Source organism: Myripristis murdjan, chromosome 24 (assembly GCF_902150065.1).
Source record: "Myripristis murdjan chromosome 24, fMyrMur1.1, whole genome shotgun sequence".
In the NCBI taxonomy this organism is placed as follows: domain Eukaryota; kingdom Metazoa; phylum Chordata; class Actinopteri; order Holocentriformes; family Holocentridae; genus Myripristis; species Myripristis murdjan.
Genome location: NC_044003.1, coordinates 30,549,373 through 30,568,887, shown reverse-complemented (window position 1 = coordinate 30,568,887; position 19,515 = coordinate 30,549,373). Strand labels below are relative to the sequence as shown.

At 39.3% G+C, this 19,515-nt stretch overlaps 2 protein-coding genes across 7 annotated transcripts in view; both read right to left on the bottom strand.

Annotated features, from left to right (window-relative positions):
* Positions 1-14,581, bottom strand: part of daam1b (dishevelled associated activator of morphogenesis 1b) — a 68,289-nt gene extending 53,708 nt beyond the window's left edge. For 2 of the 3 annotated variants that reach the window (XM_030046760.1, XM_030046764.1), the window contains exon 1: positions 14,455-14,581. The gene's annotated coding sequence lies outside the window, so the exon portion shown is untranslated. Of the gene's footprint in view, positions 1-2,893; positions 3,182-14,454 lie in introns of those variants that run through there. The other variant, XM_030046762.1, reaches the window with a different exon arrangement.
* A 2,126-nt stretch (positions 14,582-16,707) lies between these two features.
* The window catches only part of ppp1r13bb (protein phosphatase 1, regulatory subunit 13Bb), a 39,453-nt gene continuing 36,645 nt past the window's right edge, over positions 16,708-19,515 (bottom strand). For all 4 annotated transcript variants that reach the window (XM_030046777.1, XM_030046776.1, XM_030046778.1 and 1 more), the window contains one exon: positions 16,708-19,497. In XM_030046777.1, coding sequence (XP_029902637.1) covers positions 19,456-19,497 — 42 coding nt within the window. In that variant the 3' untranslated portion in view covers positions 16,708-19,455. The remainder of the gene's footprint in view (positions 19,498-19,515) is intronic.

Genomic DNA, 19,515 nt, shown 5'->3' with positions numbered 1-19,515 from the left:
CCAATTGAGAAAGTTGGTAGCATCAGTTCTACCAGTGGAAAAGTTAGTCTGGGGCCTGAGCTATGTGCAGTATAGTACCAATTTGAAAGTGAAATAGCAGAAGCAATGAAGCTTTTGCGCAATGTGCAATAATATGCAGTATCCTCATTTCATCCAAGTATGAAGAGTTGTCAAATGTGTAGATGACCAAATAACTGCACTTCAAATCATATCAGATCTTGTCAGTTCATCTCTTGACAATTAAACCTAGCCTCTCTAACAGAAACTGGGGCTTGGACAGGTTGTTTCTGTGTTTTCATTGAACTTTTCTGTTAATTATTAAGCATACAAGGACAACTCAAACTCTACTTTACCAATTTCTCTATGGTGAGTACAGCACCGCCACTGACTGAATCATCCACATCACATTACAGAAAAACAGAGGACATCAATTTCTGTTTAAACCCTAGTGGTGTTGGTATGCATTTTGGTATTTGCTGAATATCTAAGAAACCTAACTGTCCTTTAATAGGGTATACTTTATATAACCATTCTGTAGAAGCAATACTTGAAGGAACACTTAAAGGCCCCATGGCATAAAAATGCAATTTTCATTGTTTTTCGTGATAGGCAAGGTCTCGGGGCCATATAAATACTGTCCCATGCATTAAACCTGTGATAAATGGAGAAATGCACACAGCCCGTTTTTTGAAACTCTCCCTTTAAGATGAGCAGACAGCACTTCCTCCTTTTTGTGATATCACACATAAGGCTATGCCGCCCACTTAAACTAGCCAGCCCGCCTCCGCTCCCCAGGTAACAAGGTAACAAGTCAGCGACATGTCGAAGAAACATTGTTGCGCCATAGACGGATGCAAGGAGACTAATGTTTCATTGCACAGGGTTAGGGTTAGGGTTAGTGTCTTCCAAAACAAACACACGTTAGAGACCAGTGGCTGATGTTAATTTTTTTCCCGGGTCCCGCAGGAGTTTAGTCCAAATTTGCTTGTCTGTTCGGCTCATTTCAGCGCCGACTGTTTTATCAACCTGACACAATACAATGCCGGTTTCGCTAAGAAACTGTTGGTAAAGGATACTGTCCCCACATTGTCCAGACCAACGTCAACTAAGTGATTTTTTTGTCTCTGTCTCATCAAGACGATAACATTTTCAGAAGCTGTGAAGTTTTTCATTAGTACTGTTGATAACGTTATAGCTGTTAACTTGCCTACAATTGGCCCGACCATATGTCACTCAGAAAACAGTCAGCCTATCAGTGGAGAGGTGCTGATTCTCTCTTCTGATTGGCTAAACGAACCGTGCTGCCAGAGCTCCGGGAGAAAGACAAGAGAGAGGAGCTGTGAAACTATATTTAGCAGACCACAGGTACTCAAAACCACAAATACATCTTGCTAGGGATATCAACAATTAAAATAAAACCCTGGAAAAGTGTACAGCATGGGCCCTTCAATAAAGCATGGAGCCGTCACATAATCCTGCCAAGCATCTGTGATAGCAAGAGACTCATCAAACCTTTCTGCAAATAGCTGAAGACCATAAGACCATAGGGCTTGCTGACAGTCCAAATGTTGGCTGTGTTTATCTATCGCTCAGCTCTAAAAGAAATTAATGGACTTCAGCTGATTGTATGATTTAGTTGTGTGAAGTGAAGCTAAGTATCTCAGGGTGATAAGCTTCTGACAGAATTTTTTTTTTTTTTTTTTTTTTTTTGCTTGACTCTAATGTCAAACATGTTCTCAGTTGAAAGGCTGACAGCATCTTAACAAAATTAGTGGCTTGGATTGGAGCAAACACACATGAGGGGCAACATAAGATTATGGGTCATATCATGTGGTGCGAAGCAACAGTGCTACATACTCTACATATGTTGCATTCAGGGTGGGGCTGCATCCATAAATTCCACCCATGCAGCCCTTCCCTCGTAAGGGACCCCGATGATCACAAATTAAATGGCAGGACTGAAAAGGGTCCTACTGGTCTTTACCCACCCTCTGGAAAGCTTGTAATTACCCCTTGGAATAGAAAGATCCATCCCTGAAGGCGCATGCTACATGCCACATCCTATAATCTCTGCAGAATGCAACTGAGCAACTGCAAATGTGACGAAGGAAAGAGGACGCCCAAGTGAGACTGAAGACATTACAACAGTTGCAAATAAACTGCAACATAAAAAGCATGAATAAAGAGTTGTTTTTTTTTTTTGTTTTTTTTTTGTAAATTTCCATAGCAAAAATATCCTTCCCACATAATGTAGCTGCTGCAGCCAATCTGGACAGTCCTATTGTCAAAGCACTCTCCTTGGAAAAAAGAAAAGCTTTTGTGAAAAGTCAAAAGTATGTTGACAGGCAAAGTGAACTCCATCTACTGAGACAATAAAAAAGTTAATAGTAGAAACTGGCACTTTTAATAAGTATGTATGTATGTCATGATGAGTACCCTGATATATATATACATACATCTATATATTTATATATGTCTGTCAGAATACTTGCGTTTGCCTAAAATTACTCCTGAAAGAAAAAAATCTTGTACAAAGCTCTAGCTTCACCAACCATTCAAAACCTTGAGACCTTGCTCAGTACATGGATTATGTTTTTGGACACCAATTTGTGATCAATCAAAGCATTACCAATATAAGCAACATATTTTCTAATCTGAGGGAAAAAAAGAAAAACTTTCTGACCCCTTTTATCTACCTTTTTGACTTTCAAATCACAATACGGTGCTCTTTTTACAGCAAATCCAGGAGACTGAAAGGCTGCACAGATAAAATATCTTCCCGAAAGAAGAGGAAGGCACTGCTGTGAAAATATTATGAGGCGAATGACTGCAGCTGCAGAGAACGTGCTTGTAACGGATTGACGGTACTGGAGGTTTAAAGGCTCTGGCTTACCTTATTGAAATCCGCCCCCCACCCCCACCCAGATGTAGGCCAAGCTCACTGCTCAGAAAAACTGGTAGATAAGGTTTCCAGTGGCAAGAGAAAGAAGAGGCCTATTATAGTAGAGACAGTATTGGCATATAAAAAAAACAAACAAATCAACTAGAGTAATACTAATCCAACATAATCCAATCAGTATCTAGTCCACTCTCATGTTGAAGGTAATTTCAAAACACGGTGTAGCTATCAGCTAATGACACACACACACAGATGCTCTGAAAATTAGTTTCACAGACACAATCCACGAAAAGGTCTCAAACTCGGGCCTGGTGTTTGATTGGCAACCGGACATGAGATTTGTATATGGCCAGCACAATGCATGACTAACACAGAGGTTGAATCTATCGTGAAACCAAAGCCAGCACACATGGCCAGCTTGCATGGCTGGATGGTCAAGTTGCAAGCTGCTTATCTCAAAGTGTGTCATAATCTTAGCAGAGCAAGGGAAAAAAAAAAACTAAACAAAACATGAAACAACAAGGTAAAGCAAAACAAAATATTACAGCTTTGCAAAAAGAGCTTGCAAGTGATTTGACAACTGGGACCAAAAACACAAATAGTGGAAGGGGCAGAGGATGTTTTGGGGATGTTGACAAGGCCACCAACTGTTTAACAGGATCAACTTGACAGCCTCTGCCCTGTAGCACTTCACCCATCACTGAAGCAGAGCACATTTCTTTTTCACAATCAACAGTGAACAGGGTGACAGTATACTTTGATTTGGGAACAGTATAGCAAATAGCACAACAGCCTATAGTTGGGTTGTGATTTTTTTCTTAATGGAGTAATGAGTTAAGGTCATTATTTTCCCTAATATCACTGTAAGACTTTAAATATATAAAGATGCATAGCTTCTGCTAACAATTTACTTTAGGGGTTACTACTCTGAAAAATAAAAGTGGTCCATTAGGAGCCCCATCATATTTCTCTGGGAAATTCTGCAGAATTGTGAGTAATTATTTTAGCAAATCAGTTGCTCATCACCCCACAATCCTGTGAGTTCATGTGCCCACCATTCTAAAAGGATCGATTAAATCATAACATTGGTAGGCCTATATGTGTAAGAAGTTACATAACTGGGAGAAAATGAAGGATTGAGGAAAATACTTGCCGCTAAAAGCTGAAATACAATCATGCCTAAGGAACACTTAGCTGTTGACGCAGCTGGTTTTGTCTAACAGCGAGGCTGTTTTGAGTACTTCTCCACAACTATGGTAATGTTATCGCACAGATATGTTATACTGTGGGAACCTGCTCGTCATAGCAGTAGCCTAACCCCTGCCCCAGCACATCTACTGTTCCTGGGGGAAGAAATTGGCTACTGAATTATGGCACTAAGATATTCATTCAGAGAGATTCAGTACTGAGGGTTTTCCTGTACATCAAACTGCAGAATTATCTATTTGTAAAGCCTCTTTTTAAATTACAAAGCGCCTCACAGGAAAAAATAACAAGCAGTAATGCTTTCACAAGCAATTTCAAAGTCAACAACTTCAATATGGACGTGCACAACTGACACTACTGGCTCCATTCAAGCCAACTCAGCAACCATGAAATGACATTACCATGGCAAAAAATAATAACATCACAGCCTGCCACATGATGTTATATAGATGACAGAAAGAAACTGATGAACCGCATTGTGCATCTATTTCCATATACAATGCAGTGGAATATCCTCAGTAATGGCAAGTTACTCTGCAAAGCAACTTCATCCATTAACAATTCAGCTTTTCTCTCTTTTGCTTGTACCTCTTGATTACTAAATAACACCACAGGTGAATCAATGAATGAATGAAAGATCAGAGAAGGCAAGAAATCAGTGATATAAACATATTTTTCTGTCCTCACTTTTTTGCCTGGCAACTTGTCAGAACTTGAGTGGGCTTTCTGGAGGGCGGGGCAGCATTTTAAGAGCAGGATAAAGCATGCCGTGCTCTGGCACTGTCTGCTGCTCAATCTGATATCTGTCTGCTCACCCCAAGCTGCTTCCAGGCTGTGTTTTGTGTCCTAAGAGGCAACATATCAGTATGAAACTTTTTCTTTTGGAGAAGTTAATTAATGGCATGTTAAAAGGGAAGTGTGGTTCATTCTGTGAATCCACATGTGGTCCATTTAGTATTAGTAAGCTTGAATATCTGTCCTAATACTAGAAAACCAAGACAATGATAGATGATGTCATTAGGTTGAAGCCACACTCCTCAACTGCTCCACTTGGAGGAACTTTGCCAGAGAAAGACATCAAAATAAGCTTTGTATTTTGGTAGTGCTGCTCCAAACCAGAGAAAGTCCCCTCAGAAATTCCTGGCTACTACTGTAGTCACCTTTTCCATCTTTTAAGATTCATTTTCAGTGGAAATATACATTGCTAAGGCATCACAGATTGGAAATATTACAGGTTCTAATAATTTATGGCTGAAAGTGATTCTACAGAGGCAAACTAGGATGTGTTAGTGTGGGGAGAGGTTGCCTTTTGAGATGCTGAATATGCGTCAGCTTTCAGTGATCACACTGTAATTACTGTAAGTACAAGTAGCAGCCTGAACGGATGGGCGCACAACATTTGCTGTCAGACAAAACGCTGGCATTAAACCAGCTGGCATCATTAAACAATAACTCAAAATCAGCAGGACCTTCCAAACCAGAGACTCATATGAAATTCTAATTTCCAAATGTCTTCAGGCTTTGGGAATTAACATCAATAATGTGACCCAGAAGACAAAGGAGGAGAAGAGGCGTTCATTGATTGAAACATGAATCCCATTTGGCCCATTACAAACCCTCACCCACCCCCACACACCCTCTCACAACCAGCATACTGGTTGTATCACCCCCATAACCACACACACACACACAAGGCAGGAGCTACATGTTGTCTTTGTTTGAACTGCAACAGAGCTGCCCTCTTTCCACTTCTTGTGGCTGAGGCACACAAGCGTTTAATTTTGGATGCTCATTATCATGATAATCTGGGGCTTGCCTCGATTCCTGTTGCCGCACTCCTTCATTCTTGCTCTGGCAAAAGAACAGTCACTTTGTAACTGCGTTAACTACCCTCAAATGCTCTTGAGCAGGACAGGGCTGTTTAATTAAAACTATACAAGGTGAAAAACTAATCTGATAAAAAAAAAAAAAAAAAAAAAAAAAAAAAAAAACAGCACTTCAATTAAAACCAAATCTAAATAAATCAAACCAAATATAAATGAATACATATGCTAGACCTTATTGCCTGATACAATTGTTTTGGCTCACGCAACAGTATTTAGCCATGTTATCACAAACATTAAAATATTTATTAGGGTGAAAACACTTATAACTCTATCTTGGCTCTAGATTTTTAAGCTTGGTTGCACAAATAAGTTTGAATCACCATCACTGACAGTTATTGATTATGTAATAGTGTAATGATTTTATTGCTGTTTGAAAAGTTTTTCTTTTTGCCTTCAGGCAAATTGGCAATGTTGTGTAATGATGACAAAAACATTGATGGCTCCGTTTAACAAGATGTCAGGCTACTTCCCTAACAACAATTTCTTATCACATTGTGTGTATTGTGAAACATTTTTCATCTACTTAATAAAATAACATAAGGTTTAGAATAAAAGATTTATAAGATTTGGGTGACTTCATGTGATGTGTCACAGCTATAATCACACCAGCATGAGTAACAGATGAAACACTGAAGTTTGACTGCGAGCAAATAAATATCTGAGGATCTCTCAAAAAGCAGTGTGTTCATTTTAGAAAAGAGAAATCAGTCCCTGAAGCCCATTGTTCATTATGTCTCAAATAAAGAGAATCCAACCAATAAAGGTGTTATCATTTGTTAATCAAGGACTTAGGTAGAGATGCACGATAACATCAGTATGTCATTGGTATCGACCAATACTGGCTTTAAAATGAAATATTGGCGGGGCACTCTGGTAGCTCACATGGTAGAACGCGTACCATGCCTGTGCGAACAAGCCTGAGTCCTGACCAAAGCGACCTAGGTTCAAATCCGAGTCCAGGCCATTTGCTGCATGTCATCCCCTGCCCTGCCTTTCCTGTCTCACTCAAAAAATAATCTAAATAAGAAAAGAAATTTTGGCATCAACCAGAAATGAAATTTTTAGCCAATATGACATGCCAATACATGAAATAGGTCAAACATGCCATGGTTGTGGCTGTTGTCAGGACAGTCTCTGGTCGTTACGAGAAAAGGACACATAATAATATTTTAATTCCATGATAGGAGAGATTTCATGTTCTCTGCAATTAGGTGGAAAAAATGGTCAAATATCAGTATTGCAATGGAAATTGGCCAAACGAGTTAAAAAATACTGGTATTATTGGATATCAGCAAAAAATCCAATATGGTGCATCCCTAGAATTAGACTGCACAGAATCCTTTGAAAATATTATAACATCTGATATGATGTTACTAGAAACAGTGTATATGTCTGTATATATGTATTTTCATTTTACAATGAAACTCTTCATCTCTCAAAACAGTCTCAAAAAAGGAAGCTATCTCAGGCAGGCAGCAGAAGTAGCACAGCTTGTACCGCGCTCTCCGGAGTACATCTGCAACAAGTTCAGATTGGCCCAAAATATTATTTCATAGGTCACCCAGTTCTAGTTATAGCACCATAAGACTGCAGATCAAGGCTTGTTTCTCTGGAGGACCAGCTCTGTGGAGATAAGTCTATACTGCAAAAGCAATGACTGGGATGGACTTTGAGAAAGGCACAATGATTATAGCACTTTTAATGGATTTAGGTTAACATGTCAGTTGTTGTGAGCATGTTAAGATTTACAGCTCTGAGCTCTGTGAGGACCTGGATGGTGACACTTGGATGTTTTGCTCTTATAATCATAATTTGGATATGAAATAACACAATGAGGTCACAGTTGGGAAGATAAGTGATCATTTTGAGGGTATTTTCAGACAGCAGGCCTAGATTTAGAGCAGCTTAACTATGATATCAAGTTTTCTTAATAAACACAGATCACATCAGTGGCCAGTATGCATTTTTTATTGCAAATCAATTTGGGAAAGTAGGGAATGACTTGACAAGGAAAATCCATTACCAGCCGTAAAGATTGAGTGCTGGTTGGCAGAAAGCCCATCAATTAAAAATCTTCCACCATTTAAAGGTTGAACTGGGACTGGGGTGCACTGCTTTTTCAAGTCAAGACAATGACGAGGGTCAAGAGCCAGAGACCTTTGTAGGAAAAAAACAGTCCATTATCATGGAGTGGTATTTAAACCTTTCTTTGGACTGTTTTGGACATATTTACACTTTGAATATTAGGCTACCCACAAGACAGGGAGATAAAGAATATCTACCCATGGTGATAAAATGAAAGAAATAAAAAACCAAACATGCTATTTTCTGCATGTCTTCAAAAATAGAATCGCATAGCAGACTAAAATGGATACACTAAATGTAAGACGAGATGAAAACCAGGAATTTTAAATGGAGAAGACTTTAGCTGGGCCTCTGCCATATTGTGTATGTTTAATGTTTAATTTATTTTAGATCCAACACAATGTCATGTTTCACCCTCTGCCTCAGGTGCAAAGTAAAAATCTTCAAAAATCTATGATCCCAAAAATTATGTTTAGTGGATGTCTGCCTAGCTCCGGGGATTAAGTGAGAATTTGGTTTATACTCCATGTTTAGTGTGAAAATGATGGCACGCTTTTCATTTTTCCAGCTTGGCCACAAACTAACAATCCTCAAAGAGCGAGGCTGGGCGTGGCCAGCAACGGCCAGCTAACCCCAGCTGTCCCAACAGTGAGGACAAGTGCAAAGCAAGGCCAGACTGGGGGGCAGGGTGTGGCAGGGCAGGGGTGCCATGGTGACAGAGCAGGCCTCGACGGAGAAGGGATGCTAAATGAAGCCATTGTCTGGCCCAAGTGAAGCACAACGCACAAAGAATGGCACATTCAAACAGTCATACAAGCCTATTGTTGTGGCCAGCTAGCGGAGTACTACAGGCCCAGTGGTTTATCCCACAGGGTGAACTAGACATCACTGAGAGCTTGGCCAGACAATGTCAACCCCAACACTGAAAACTGATAAACCTTTTTCCTAAAACTACACAGGCATTCTTACAGTCAGTTTGACCAAAACATAATCAGGCTCTATCAAATGAAAACAGTAGCTCAAATGTGCTTGTAGATGGAAATAACATAATGAAAGTGGAAATAAGGTACAAAAACAGAACCTAGACTTAACACTTAATAAATCAAGTTTCTCTACTCTTTTGACATTCCTTGGTCCTGTCTGTTAATAAGCGTTTCATTTGTTTTTGGTGGCTGTATACAGTAGCAAAATAGAGGAAATTGAGATGCGACACTCTAGCATGAGTCAGGATTTAAACCCAGTCAAGAACATGGTATGCATACTAACTAGCCTAGACCCTAACTGAAATAAGGTGGAGAATAAACCAGAATTAAATTGGAGAAATAAGAAATACTAGAAATAAGAAAATGTATTATTCCGAATATTTTTAATAGACAATAATATTCATCAAACACTGACATTAAACAGGCATTAAACCATTACAACACAGTTCTTCTGTACAAGGAGTACTGTCTTAAAATGTAAAACAGCCAAACTGACTGAGTGACATAGTGCTACCAGCTGGTGTTAGCATATAAAAATCTAAGACATGTTTGCTTGCTAGTAAAAAAAAGAGAGCTGATCTACCACTCCAAAATCCATAGGAAGGATGGGCATCTACAATTACATATGACAAAATTGTCATCACACCAAACCATCGTGGCTCCACACCTTCATCTCAGCATTAATGCCAACACGACATCTAGAAACCATACTGACATATGGCGGGTCTCAGAGGCTCAGCTGTGTTGAGGCTGCCCTTGAATGACACCCGCTGCTGAAAAAATAATTAGGCTATGCCTCCTCTGCTGCCTGCACTGTCGTTTACTCTTTCACTCTGCAGCCTTTACCAGGAGACCAATCTGTTCTTTATATTGCCAGTTTTGTGAAATCCGACACCCAGTTCATTAACCCAATTCCCCACAGGAGCTTCATGGGTGTTCGTGTGTGGGTTAGAAAGAAACAGAGGCAGACAGAGGAGCAGGCACGTCAAGAAAACATGTCATTCCTTCCTCCCTGCTTTGCCTATCTTACAGTGCAGCGTGCATTTACTGTGTGTGAACTGGCAACTTTGATGTTCATGTATGGATGTGCTCCTCTGCAGAAAAGGGGATTAAGTCAAGCTATCGGAATCCCATCTTTCTGCATCGGGTACATTCTGTTCAGTGATGGCCTCTCACCTGCCTGCACCTTAGCATGAAAACAGGGAGCGCAAGCAGAGGTCACCTGATGATAACATCTCCAGACAAGGAAAGCCCTAAAGCACAAACCACCTGGACAAGTGCGCACTGACGTTGACATGGACTAATCATCTGCAGTGTGCAGCTCCTGACGAAAACAACACACCTAAGTCAAATGCCAGGGCTTGTCAAAGCTGATGTGTAACCTACCTACTCCCCTGTCGAGGCATAGTTAAAGGACCATACCAGTGATTTTGAATGTCTGGCCCATTTACTACAATTTCTCCACATTTTACATTACAACAAACCATTCTGCAAATAATGCAGGGATACTAATGATTTCACAACATAACGTAACATAAACATAATCAGAATCCCTCCATTTCCAAATATGAATTTTGGTTGAAACAGCCATTTTATAATATTCTGCTTCTGAAGTTCATAAAGTCAACACCATTCATAAACCACAGAACTAATAACTGGCTGTGTAAAGTTTCCCTGGGGTCTTTTTCCGGTGGAGGGACTGTTTCACTCCATTCAATTTCAAGTCATCAAAACACAACAGTGTTGCTGCTTTTAGGAAAACTAATGTGGACGACTTTATTACGGTGATGGAATACTGTATGATGAAAGTTTGAGGTTTCTGAAAGTTCATTTTCATATCATAGTGGAATGGATGGAAACCTTTATCCAATGGCTGAACAAACGGGAGGAAAAATGAGAGTTGTCAAATACGACTGCATGTGTTGGGAAAAGATCAGCAGAAATGTGAAGTTAATACATTTTGTATTAACTTAGGCTATATATTAGGCTAAACGTGCAAATCATTGGCATGGTCCTTTAAGGCTGTAGACTAGATGACAGTATACTATGTAAGACTGCTCTTCCAGCCATGTTTACAGTGAAAACACGTCTGCAAATCACACCACTATAAGTCCTCTCACAAGGCCAGCCACAGCCCATTACAAGCACATGCATGCCCTTGATGATTTAGAGCATTTTAATTCTCGGGAATGCAGGAATGAATTCTGATACTATGGACCTAGTAGTACTAAAGTGATTATCCTGCTGTAATCCCCCTGTTGTGCTCATTGGCCAGCCTGTAACTTCATGCTTTCAAAAGTGATTTATTATTGACCAAACACAATATCCCCTCCAAGCTACCACCTAGCAGAGCATACTACTGGGCCTATCAGCCTATTGTTTTTTTGTGACTGTATGACAGTTATGACTGTATGATCAAGGACCTCTTGTGGTTGGGGTCTTTTACAAAACCGATATGAGTTTTTCAGTGGCGGATGTTGATACCAATTTTTACGGAGCATGGCAGCTGATGGCCAATATAAAATGCCGATATCATTTTTTTATCTGATAAAATAGAACAATTTAATAATAATAACAAATGAGAAATAAAATTGCTGAACTTAGGTGCATATTTATTTAACACTAATGTTACTGTATGCTTTACCTGTCTTTTAAATAAAAATGCCAGATATCGGTCTGATTAGGGTTGCAAAATTCTGGGAATTTTCAACGTTGGAAACTTTCCATGGAACCTATATGGAAACTAATGGGAATTAACAGGAATAAATAGGGGGATTATAGGGAATATGTTTATTTTATTGAACATTCATGTTTTTTGTTTTTCAATAAAATAATCAATTAAAGTTCTACTCACAAATAAATCAAAGTCAAAAATATCATTTATTAAATTTGTATTAGTTTGCATGTATGTCTGCTTATGACAAAACAAAATGTTTATATTTATGTTCATATATGATATGGTTTCCATAAATTACCCCAAATTTCCAGTTAATTACCATTAGTTCCTGTAAATTCCTGTTAATTCCTATACATATTCTTTTAATTCCCATGCATAATTTCCAACTTGGAATATTTCCAAAATTCCCCAGCTTAACATACCATGGAAAATTTTCTGGAAAATTTCCAGAAATTTACTGGATTTTCCACCCCTTTGCAACCCTAGGCCCGAGTAGTTAAGACTGTATGATCAAGGATTTGTTATGGTTGCGGTGATTCAAAAGCTTTCAAAAATCTGTTTTATACCGCAATTGAGTGCTAACTCCTCATCTGTTTTTTCCGCCTGAGCACCAGAGAAGTGGAGATATAGCTACCTGGCACTCTACTGAGTGCACTCTTTTATTATCCATTTTTTTCGAGTATGCTAGTGGCTACTATTTTCAGAATTGTATGCTTTTCTGCAAAGAAAAATCTTATTTTTTGTTTGCCAACTGTACGTTTTTCAGTGTATCTAAAGTGTATCAAAAACTTTAAGAATCCCAAAGCTTAACTTTCTTCACCTAGAGCAGGGGTGTCAAACTGGTGAAACTGGTGCCATGAGCCAAGAATCTGCAGGTTTTCATTCCAACCAAAAGTTCCACCAGGTGATGTCACTGATCAGAGTTTTGAGTCAGAGTTTTTGGTTGGAATGAAAACCTGAAGCCTCCTGGCCCTCCATGGCATATGGTTTGGCACGTTTGACATGTGACCTGGAGGGACAGGTAAATCCTTAAATTAAGTTAAAACATGAAAATCGCCAAAATTGAAGACAGACTACATGGTTTTCACCAGACAGCAACTATACCCAGAAACTTCCTAGTATCCTTGTAAACGAGCAGTACTTGCATGTCAATGTATATTGACAAGCATGCGTTGCAGTTCAAATTAGGGCTGCAAAATACGGACAAAATTTCATACGTCGATATTTCCGTCAAATATCTGGATAGCGATATGATGTACGGTATTGTCTATACTTAATGCACATATTTTGGCCAAAATACATTTTTTTTATATATATATTTCAAGGCACATTGGGCTGGGCTACTTGGGCAAAATGAAATACCATTACATTTTTTACCAAATATGCTGATACTGATATTGTGACAATATTGTGGGGCTGACTGTTGGTGCTTTCATAATACATTATATATATATTTTATCATTAGTAATGTGGATTTGATAATCAAGCAGGTAGATAAAAATAATAAAATAGCTATAAGAGTCAGAAAACTGCATTTCTTTACTGTGATGCAGCCTTTAAAACCAGAAAAAAAAACACTTATGCCATTTCAGGATATTACAATATTTCCCTATGATTTAGCTAGATGTCAGGACACCCCTACAAACCAGACACAAATTCATGGCTCAGGAAGACTTCCTCCTAATGAACGCCATATTTTTACTAATGGATAGAACTCAGTGCAGCATTACACACTCAGTGGCCACTTTATTAGGTAGACTTGTACATTTTGATGCAGCTCAAAATCATTTCTATCTTTAAAGAAAGTTTATAATGTTCAATTTTCGCTGACATTGTGGGGAATGTGTAAATTTAATTCTGTTTATTATTGAGTTTGTAGTTTGCAGAGGTCTTGTACTGGACTACAGTATATTGAGGTGTTTCTAATTTTTTATCCTCCCATATTTATAAACATGATGGGACAGAATATTAGAAACACCTCTCAATAAAATGCAGTTCAGTACAACAGCACCCCTAACTATGAGCTCATTGCCAAACACAGAACTGAATGAACACCTCTACTACCATGACAAAAAGAAACCTGATCAGTATAGGCATCAGAAAATAAAACTTTATGGCAGAACGGATTTTATTGAATTAAATCGTACAGGTGGACCTAATAAAGTGGCCATTGAGTGTATAGCTACCAGAGACAGCTAATGATTCACGCCCCTAACTGTGGTACCTTGAGTGGTACCTTGGAACCCAAGTCCCCCTGCGGGACAGCCTGACAACATCTCTACACCCCCAGGTTGCGGCGCCCTAAAAGCCCCATCCTCAGCAGCGATGCAGCTTTGAAGCCGCTGCTTAATGATAGTCAGCTGTGCAGCTCCCAGCGGACGGAGCAGGCTGCCGAACACAGGCTTGACAAAACAACACTGGCAAAACACATGCAAATGTCAACCGACTCAAGTCAAAACAACGCTGCTCATTTGCACGCCGACCTGTCTGGGGCACATCTCGCCAAACTTGTTGATTAAGCTCTGGGAATTACAGTGAAATTCAACCGGCCACTTGACTACATTCGCTAAGTTAGTTGCCGCTAGCTAGGCAGGCTGCTGGTGACCGGCCACACCGGCACGGACACGGTCAACACAATGAAATGTCTCCGGTGTAGTAGCCGACACGAGCATTGTTTACCACACAGAAAGTTTTTAGTTTCAACGAACTTGTTCTTACCTCTTAACGTGGTTCATTTTTTCCTCGTTAACCGCATCCGAAACTTCATCAGCTCGCAGAGAAAAGTAAAGCACAGAAAAAGACACAATCCAGACAGCGAGATGATTCAACCGACTGGTTGGTCTGGGCTCGGCGTGACGTCATCGATTCGTTGGTTTACCTATATGAAAGGGCTAGTGCGCATGCGCGGCTGTGTTACTTAGGAAGATGGAAAACCCTACCTTAATGAGATGGAAAAACGATACAGTGATATCTCAGCAGCTAGTTAAACATTGACAATATGACTATGACTTCACTCGATCATAACCTGATCTGAAGAGTCTAGTAAATAAAAGTAAAAAAAGTCATTACTTAATATAATGTTGATTTCATGGTAAACTTGTTAAGTCTACAAATTTCACATACATAAATGCAGAATTTCAAACTTTATCCCCAACTTCATTGTTTTGTTGTAAAGAATATATAAAAACTATTGAGCTCATGGTCACTGGAAAAAAGCACTAAATCTGTCAACCTATACAATTTTTTTATTCGAATTTTTGTTTTATTTATTTTAATTTAGAGTCCTGTACATAATGTTGAGCACACATCTAAAATATTTGTAAATTTGAATGTGAAAGATTTCAGAATATTTGAGTGTCAAAAGATGAATATTCTTTTTTATGTATAATAATCACTATAATATTTCTATAATTACTTGATGCTCAATAGAGAGTTGCAGTCACTGCATACTGCAGTGACTCTATTATATTACACAGTACTTTTATCTCCTCTATGGAACTACAATGATATGTCTACAGGATATTATAGGCTTATATTGTTATTTAATTTTTTCACTCACTCCCCATGACTTTATCAAAACCAAGAGTTGGAGAGTAGAAACTCAACATTAGTCATACATTGTCCCACTTCACTATGATGTGGGGAAGGGAATGAGCAATGCTTGTATGTGTTTGACAATATGACCCAGTAGACTGGCAAAAGCAGTCGACAGTAGAGAACAGTAGAGAAAGCCAACCAATATTTTTTCTTCCACAGTGGATCAACAGAGTTTGGTTTGAGATCTCCAGCCTTCACCATCAGCGGTGGACTTTACCCCCCGTTTGCCTCTGGCCCCAAAAGCACTAGGTTCGCCCCTGTGAGCCCCAGATACAAAAGGGACCGGAGCTCTTAGCCCTGCCACATCAAAACTACCCTCTTGAAATGCGTTCATCCTTTTATTTTTTAGTGTAGAGTTTAAAGTATGATCATATTCCTTCAGTACATACATGAAACAGAGGGATCTTTGTTGTCAAAATTGCATCCTGTAGCCCTGATTGAAAATAATTTAAGAAGTAGGAGTTATTTTTGTGTGTCAGCCCCTCAAAATGTATGGGCACGGCACCATCTCCACACTGAGGACGATGCTCACCAGATGTAGACTTACCACTGCCTGGTGTCCAGACTGCTCTGTTGTGTAATGGATGAGTCTTTTTGAGCAATTCCAAAACCTTCCAGCCCAAGACCTACATAAAGATTACAGTGTCAAACTCTGAGACAAGAGTTCATGAAAACATTTTGACTTTTGTCATAAGGGTCCAACTGAAGGTAGGCCTCTGACCCATTTTGTGTCTCAGTTTAGAAGCAATGATGTAACGGGCAAAAAATGTTGCCAAACACATGCCATATCCTCCCACCCAGATATCTTCCAGACAACAACACACATCAAAATGTCAGAAAAGCCATGGCCAGATTGTCTACATCTACACAGTGGCTTGAGGAAAACTGAATATAATACTTTCTTTTGAAGTAGTGAAGTTGATAGGTATGTCAAAGCATGTTAAAATGAAAAAATAAATAAAGAAAGAAAAAATGCACTTTGATTTAAAGAAAAAAAAAAAAATTCTACAGCTCCAAATACATGAATTTCACACATCTGCCTTTTGCAACTGCATATCTTAGACTGCCACCTAGTGGTGTTAACATGACTTATTTTTTTAAATTGTCAGCAGCATACCTCATTGCTCTACTTCTCATTTCAATCTACTCTTCTCTGTTCTAATCTTCAGTTAATCTATTTTAAACCTATTTTATAGATATAGTTCATGACACATATACTCAGTAAGGACAAGTAAACATACATGGAGATGCTGATGAAGTGTTAGGTCATCTTCCCTTTATTCCTCATTTCATTTTGTCCATGAGATACTACTTGCCTGGCATCTAGTGGCAACGAGCCTGAATCCTTTTTTTCTGATACAACACTGCAAAACATTTCTCATCATGCCAGAGCTTCCTTTTTATTGTTCACATTTACAGAATCAGATGTGTGAGTACAGCGTTCATACAGAAAGCCCACGTCTCCATACAGCAAACAATCAAACATATTTCACATCTCCTCACACGTATGTACAGGTTTTAGTCATGATAAAGCTTGGGTCACTTGCACTCTTGGCATAATAACTCAATCACTCAGGGTTCAGAACAAGATGATGAGCTTTACGATGTTGGATGATGTGATAGATACACATGTATTAGAGAGAATAGTGGCATTGGAATGGCTTATAGTTCAAAGGGGGCAACTTAAGGAAAAAGACTTGACAAGTTCGGGATTGTCTGAAGTGAAGTCTGAATTTGAAACTCTTCCCTTTCAGACATTACACTTCCTCATTCACTAAATGTACAAGCCCATGATTGATACAGTTAAATTTGGGGCTACATTTTTGTTTGCTCAAATGAAGGTGATGGTTGTTCAGGGTAAAATAAGGAAATGCTGGTTCTGGGACAACTGAAATATCTTAAAGCTCCCTTTTCTGATGGAGGACAGTGAAGTTTGCTAAAGCAAAAATAAAGTCATTGCAATATGTCTGCAACTTTAAATATAACTGCTACCAAAAATAAATGGATAATATTAAAAAACAGGCACGATTAACACAGGCCTGCAAATTTTTAGAGGTGAAAAAGGTGACCCAAAGGTCCCAAAAACCAAAACCTATGTAGGGGGAAAACCTCTCCCTGAGGAAAATTGCATTGACTTTAAGATGATGAAGCATTAATGTCCAAGTCCTCATTAACTTTGTTAGGTCCCCTGGTGAAAACCAAACTTCTGAGATGGTTCAAAGTTTTTTTTTCCTGAGGTGCACTATCAGGATTTGTTTAAACTATGTGCAAAAATTCTGCCTCCAGGTCTTCTTGCTATGATGTCGAAGTAGAAAAACTCTGGATCACAGAGGAAGTCTAAGTTTTCCTTTGAACATCTGCATTGATTGAAAATGTGCAGAATAAATGCCTCAGGTCATAAAAAAAAAAAGAAAAAGAAAAAGAAAACTGATCCCCACCATCACCATTAAGGACTAGCATCATTCTCCTCCACATGGAGCAAATTAGATTGTGGAATAACTACCTTACATCTCTGCTTAGAGGAACTGATTACAATTAAAATGGTGACCAAACTCAACCTGACGAGTCATTTCCCGAATCCTTTTTCCTGAAATACCCAGAATTAAGATGTTTGCTTGCAGCCAAGGACACACTCAACAGATGTGGTGCAGATACACAGCTCCATTCAATGTGTTTGGCAACCTTTTTTTTTTTTTTTTTTTTTTGGGTCAAGCCTAATCTTATTGGTTAACCATTACCATGACAATACATTTTGGCAACTGCAGCATGTGACCTGTTCATCTCAGGGATAATCAAACAAGCAAAAATAGAAACAATGAACTATGTGGATGGCTCATCCAAATACAGTGTTTTCTTTACCCAACAGCTTGAAATGTCACTTCACAGAGAAATGGGGACTTGTACAAGGCCTAACTGGCTATTAGGTTTTATTTATGTCCTTGCCACATATCCACAATTCTCCAACATCCAGTTTGTGCATTTTTAAAGCATTCTGAAATGACACTCAAAGAGCATACAAGTCTTCCAATGGCGTTCATAAAATGAGATTTATAAGATTTCATGAGATTTTAAAGACATATTCATCTTTGCTGGCTAGACTGTCACTGGACCAAGCGAATTTCAATACACTGGCTTGGCACATGTGAGGTTACTACTGGGGATTGACAACGTCTTCTTTCACCCCTCCTAAATCCATGCCCTTGTCCATGTCAACACTTTTGAAAAGCTTTTCATCAAATCCTGGGTGCGATTAATCATTATGGACTGCAGCATATCCAGTGAACGGAGCAGTATCCTGCTTGGTTTCTGATTTGAACAAGGTGAACAATTCCTTGAGAGGAAATAGAATCTATATTCATCTTTGGTGGCTAGACTGGTCCAAGATAAAATGTAACAAGAGCTTGCTTAACCAGCTTATGTCTTAAAAATACTGTTGAGATAGTAGTGTACTTTTCCTGCAAAGGGATCACCATTGGCACACAAAAACACACTTAATGTCCTAGTTTTCAAATTACATGTCACTGAAAAAGAAAACAAAACAGAAATTCTTGACCTTAGAGATGATTCTGCGGTCACAATACAGTGACGTGTAAACTAATGCCACCACATACCTCATTTTGGACTTCTGGGCTTGCCATGCCTGAAATGACTGCATAGGTGCTAATGCTAAGTAAACTGGGGCTTCCTCTGACTTCAGAAGTGTGAGCACTGGCCAGAAACACTGAGACAAGGGTTAGTGTTTTATGTCTGATAAAGGACTAACACTGAATTAGGATCAAATCAAGTTGGTGGCAATGGCAGAGCGACAGGGTGAAGGGTCGGGGTCCAGCAGGGTAAAGATGGAGTGGTGTATGAGATTTTCGCAACTGGAGTGCTTGTTTCATATGACTGTGTTTGTGGTGTGTGTGTGTGTGTGTGTGTGTGTGTGTGTCATATATGTGTGTTCTGTGAAAATGCACATCAGAGTTCACTGCCCAGTGCTTCAGACAAAGGATTTTGGGAGAAGCAAATGGCAGGGGAAGTTATGGCCACGAGGAAAAGAGAGCACCAGGCTCCTTTGTTCTCTGCTCTTGGTTCTGTCACTAGTCCAAGCTGTTACCCAGAGGTCGGCGGAGTGAGAGACTACGCCAGGGAGCGCTGACGAGGCTTGATCCTGGGATAGAGCTGCGAGAAGGAGAAAGA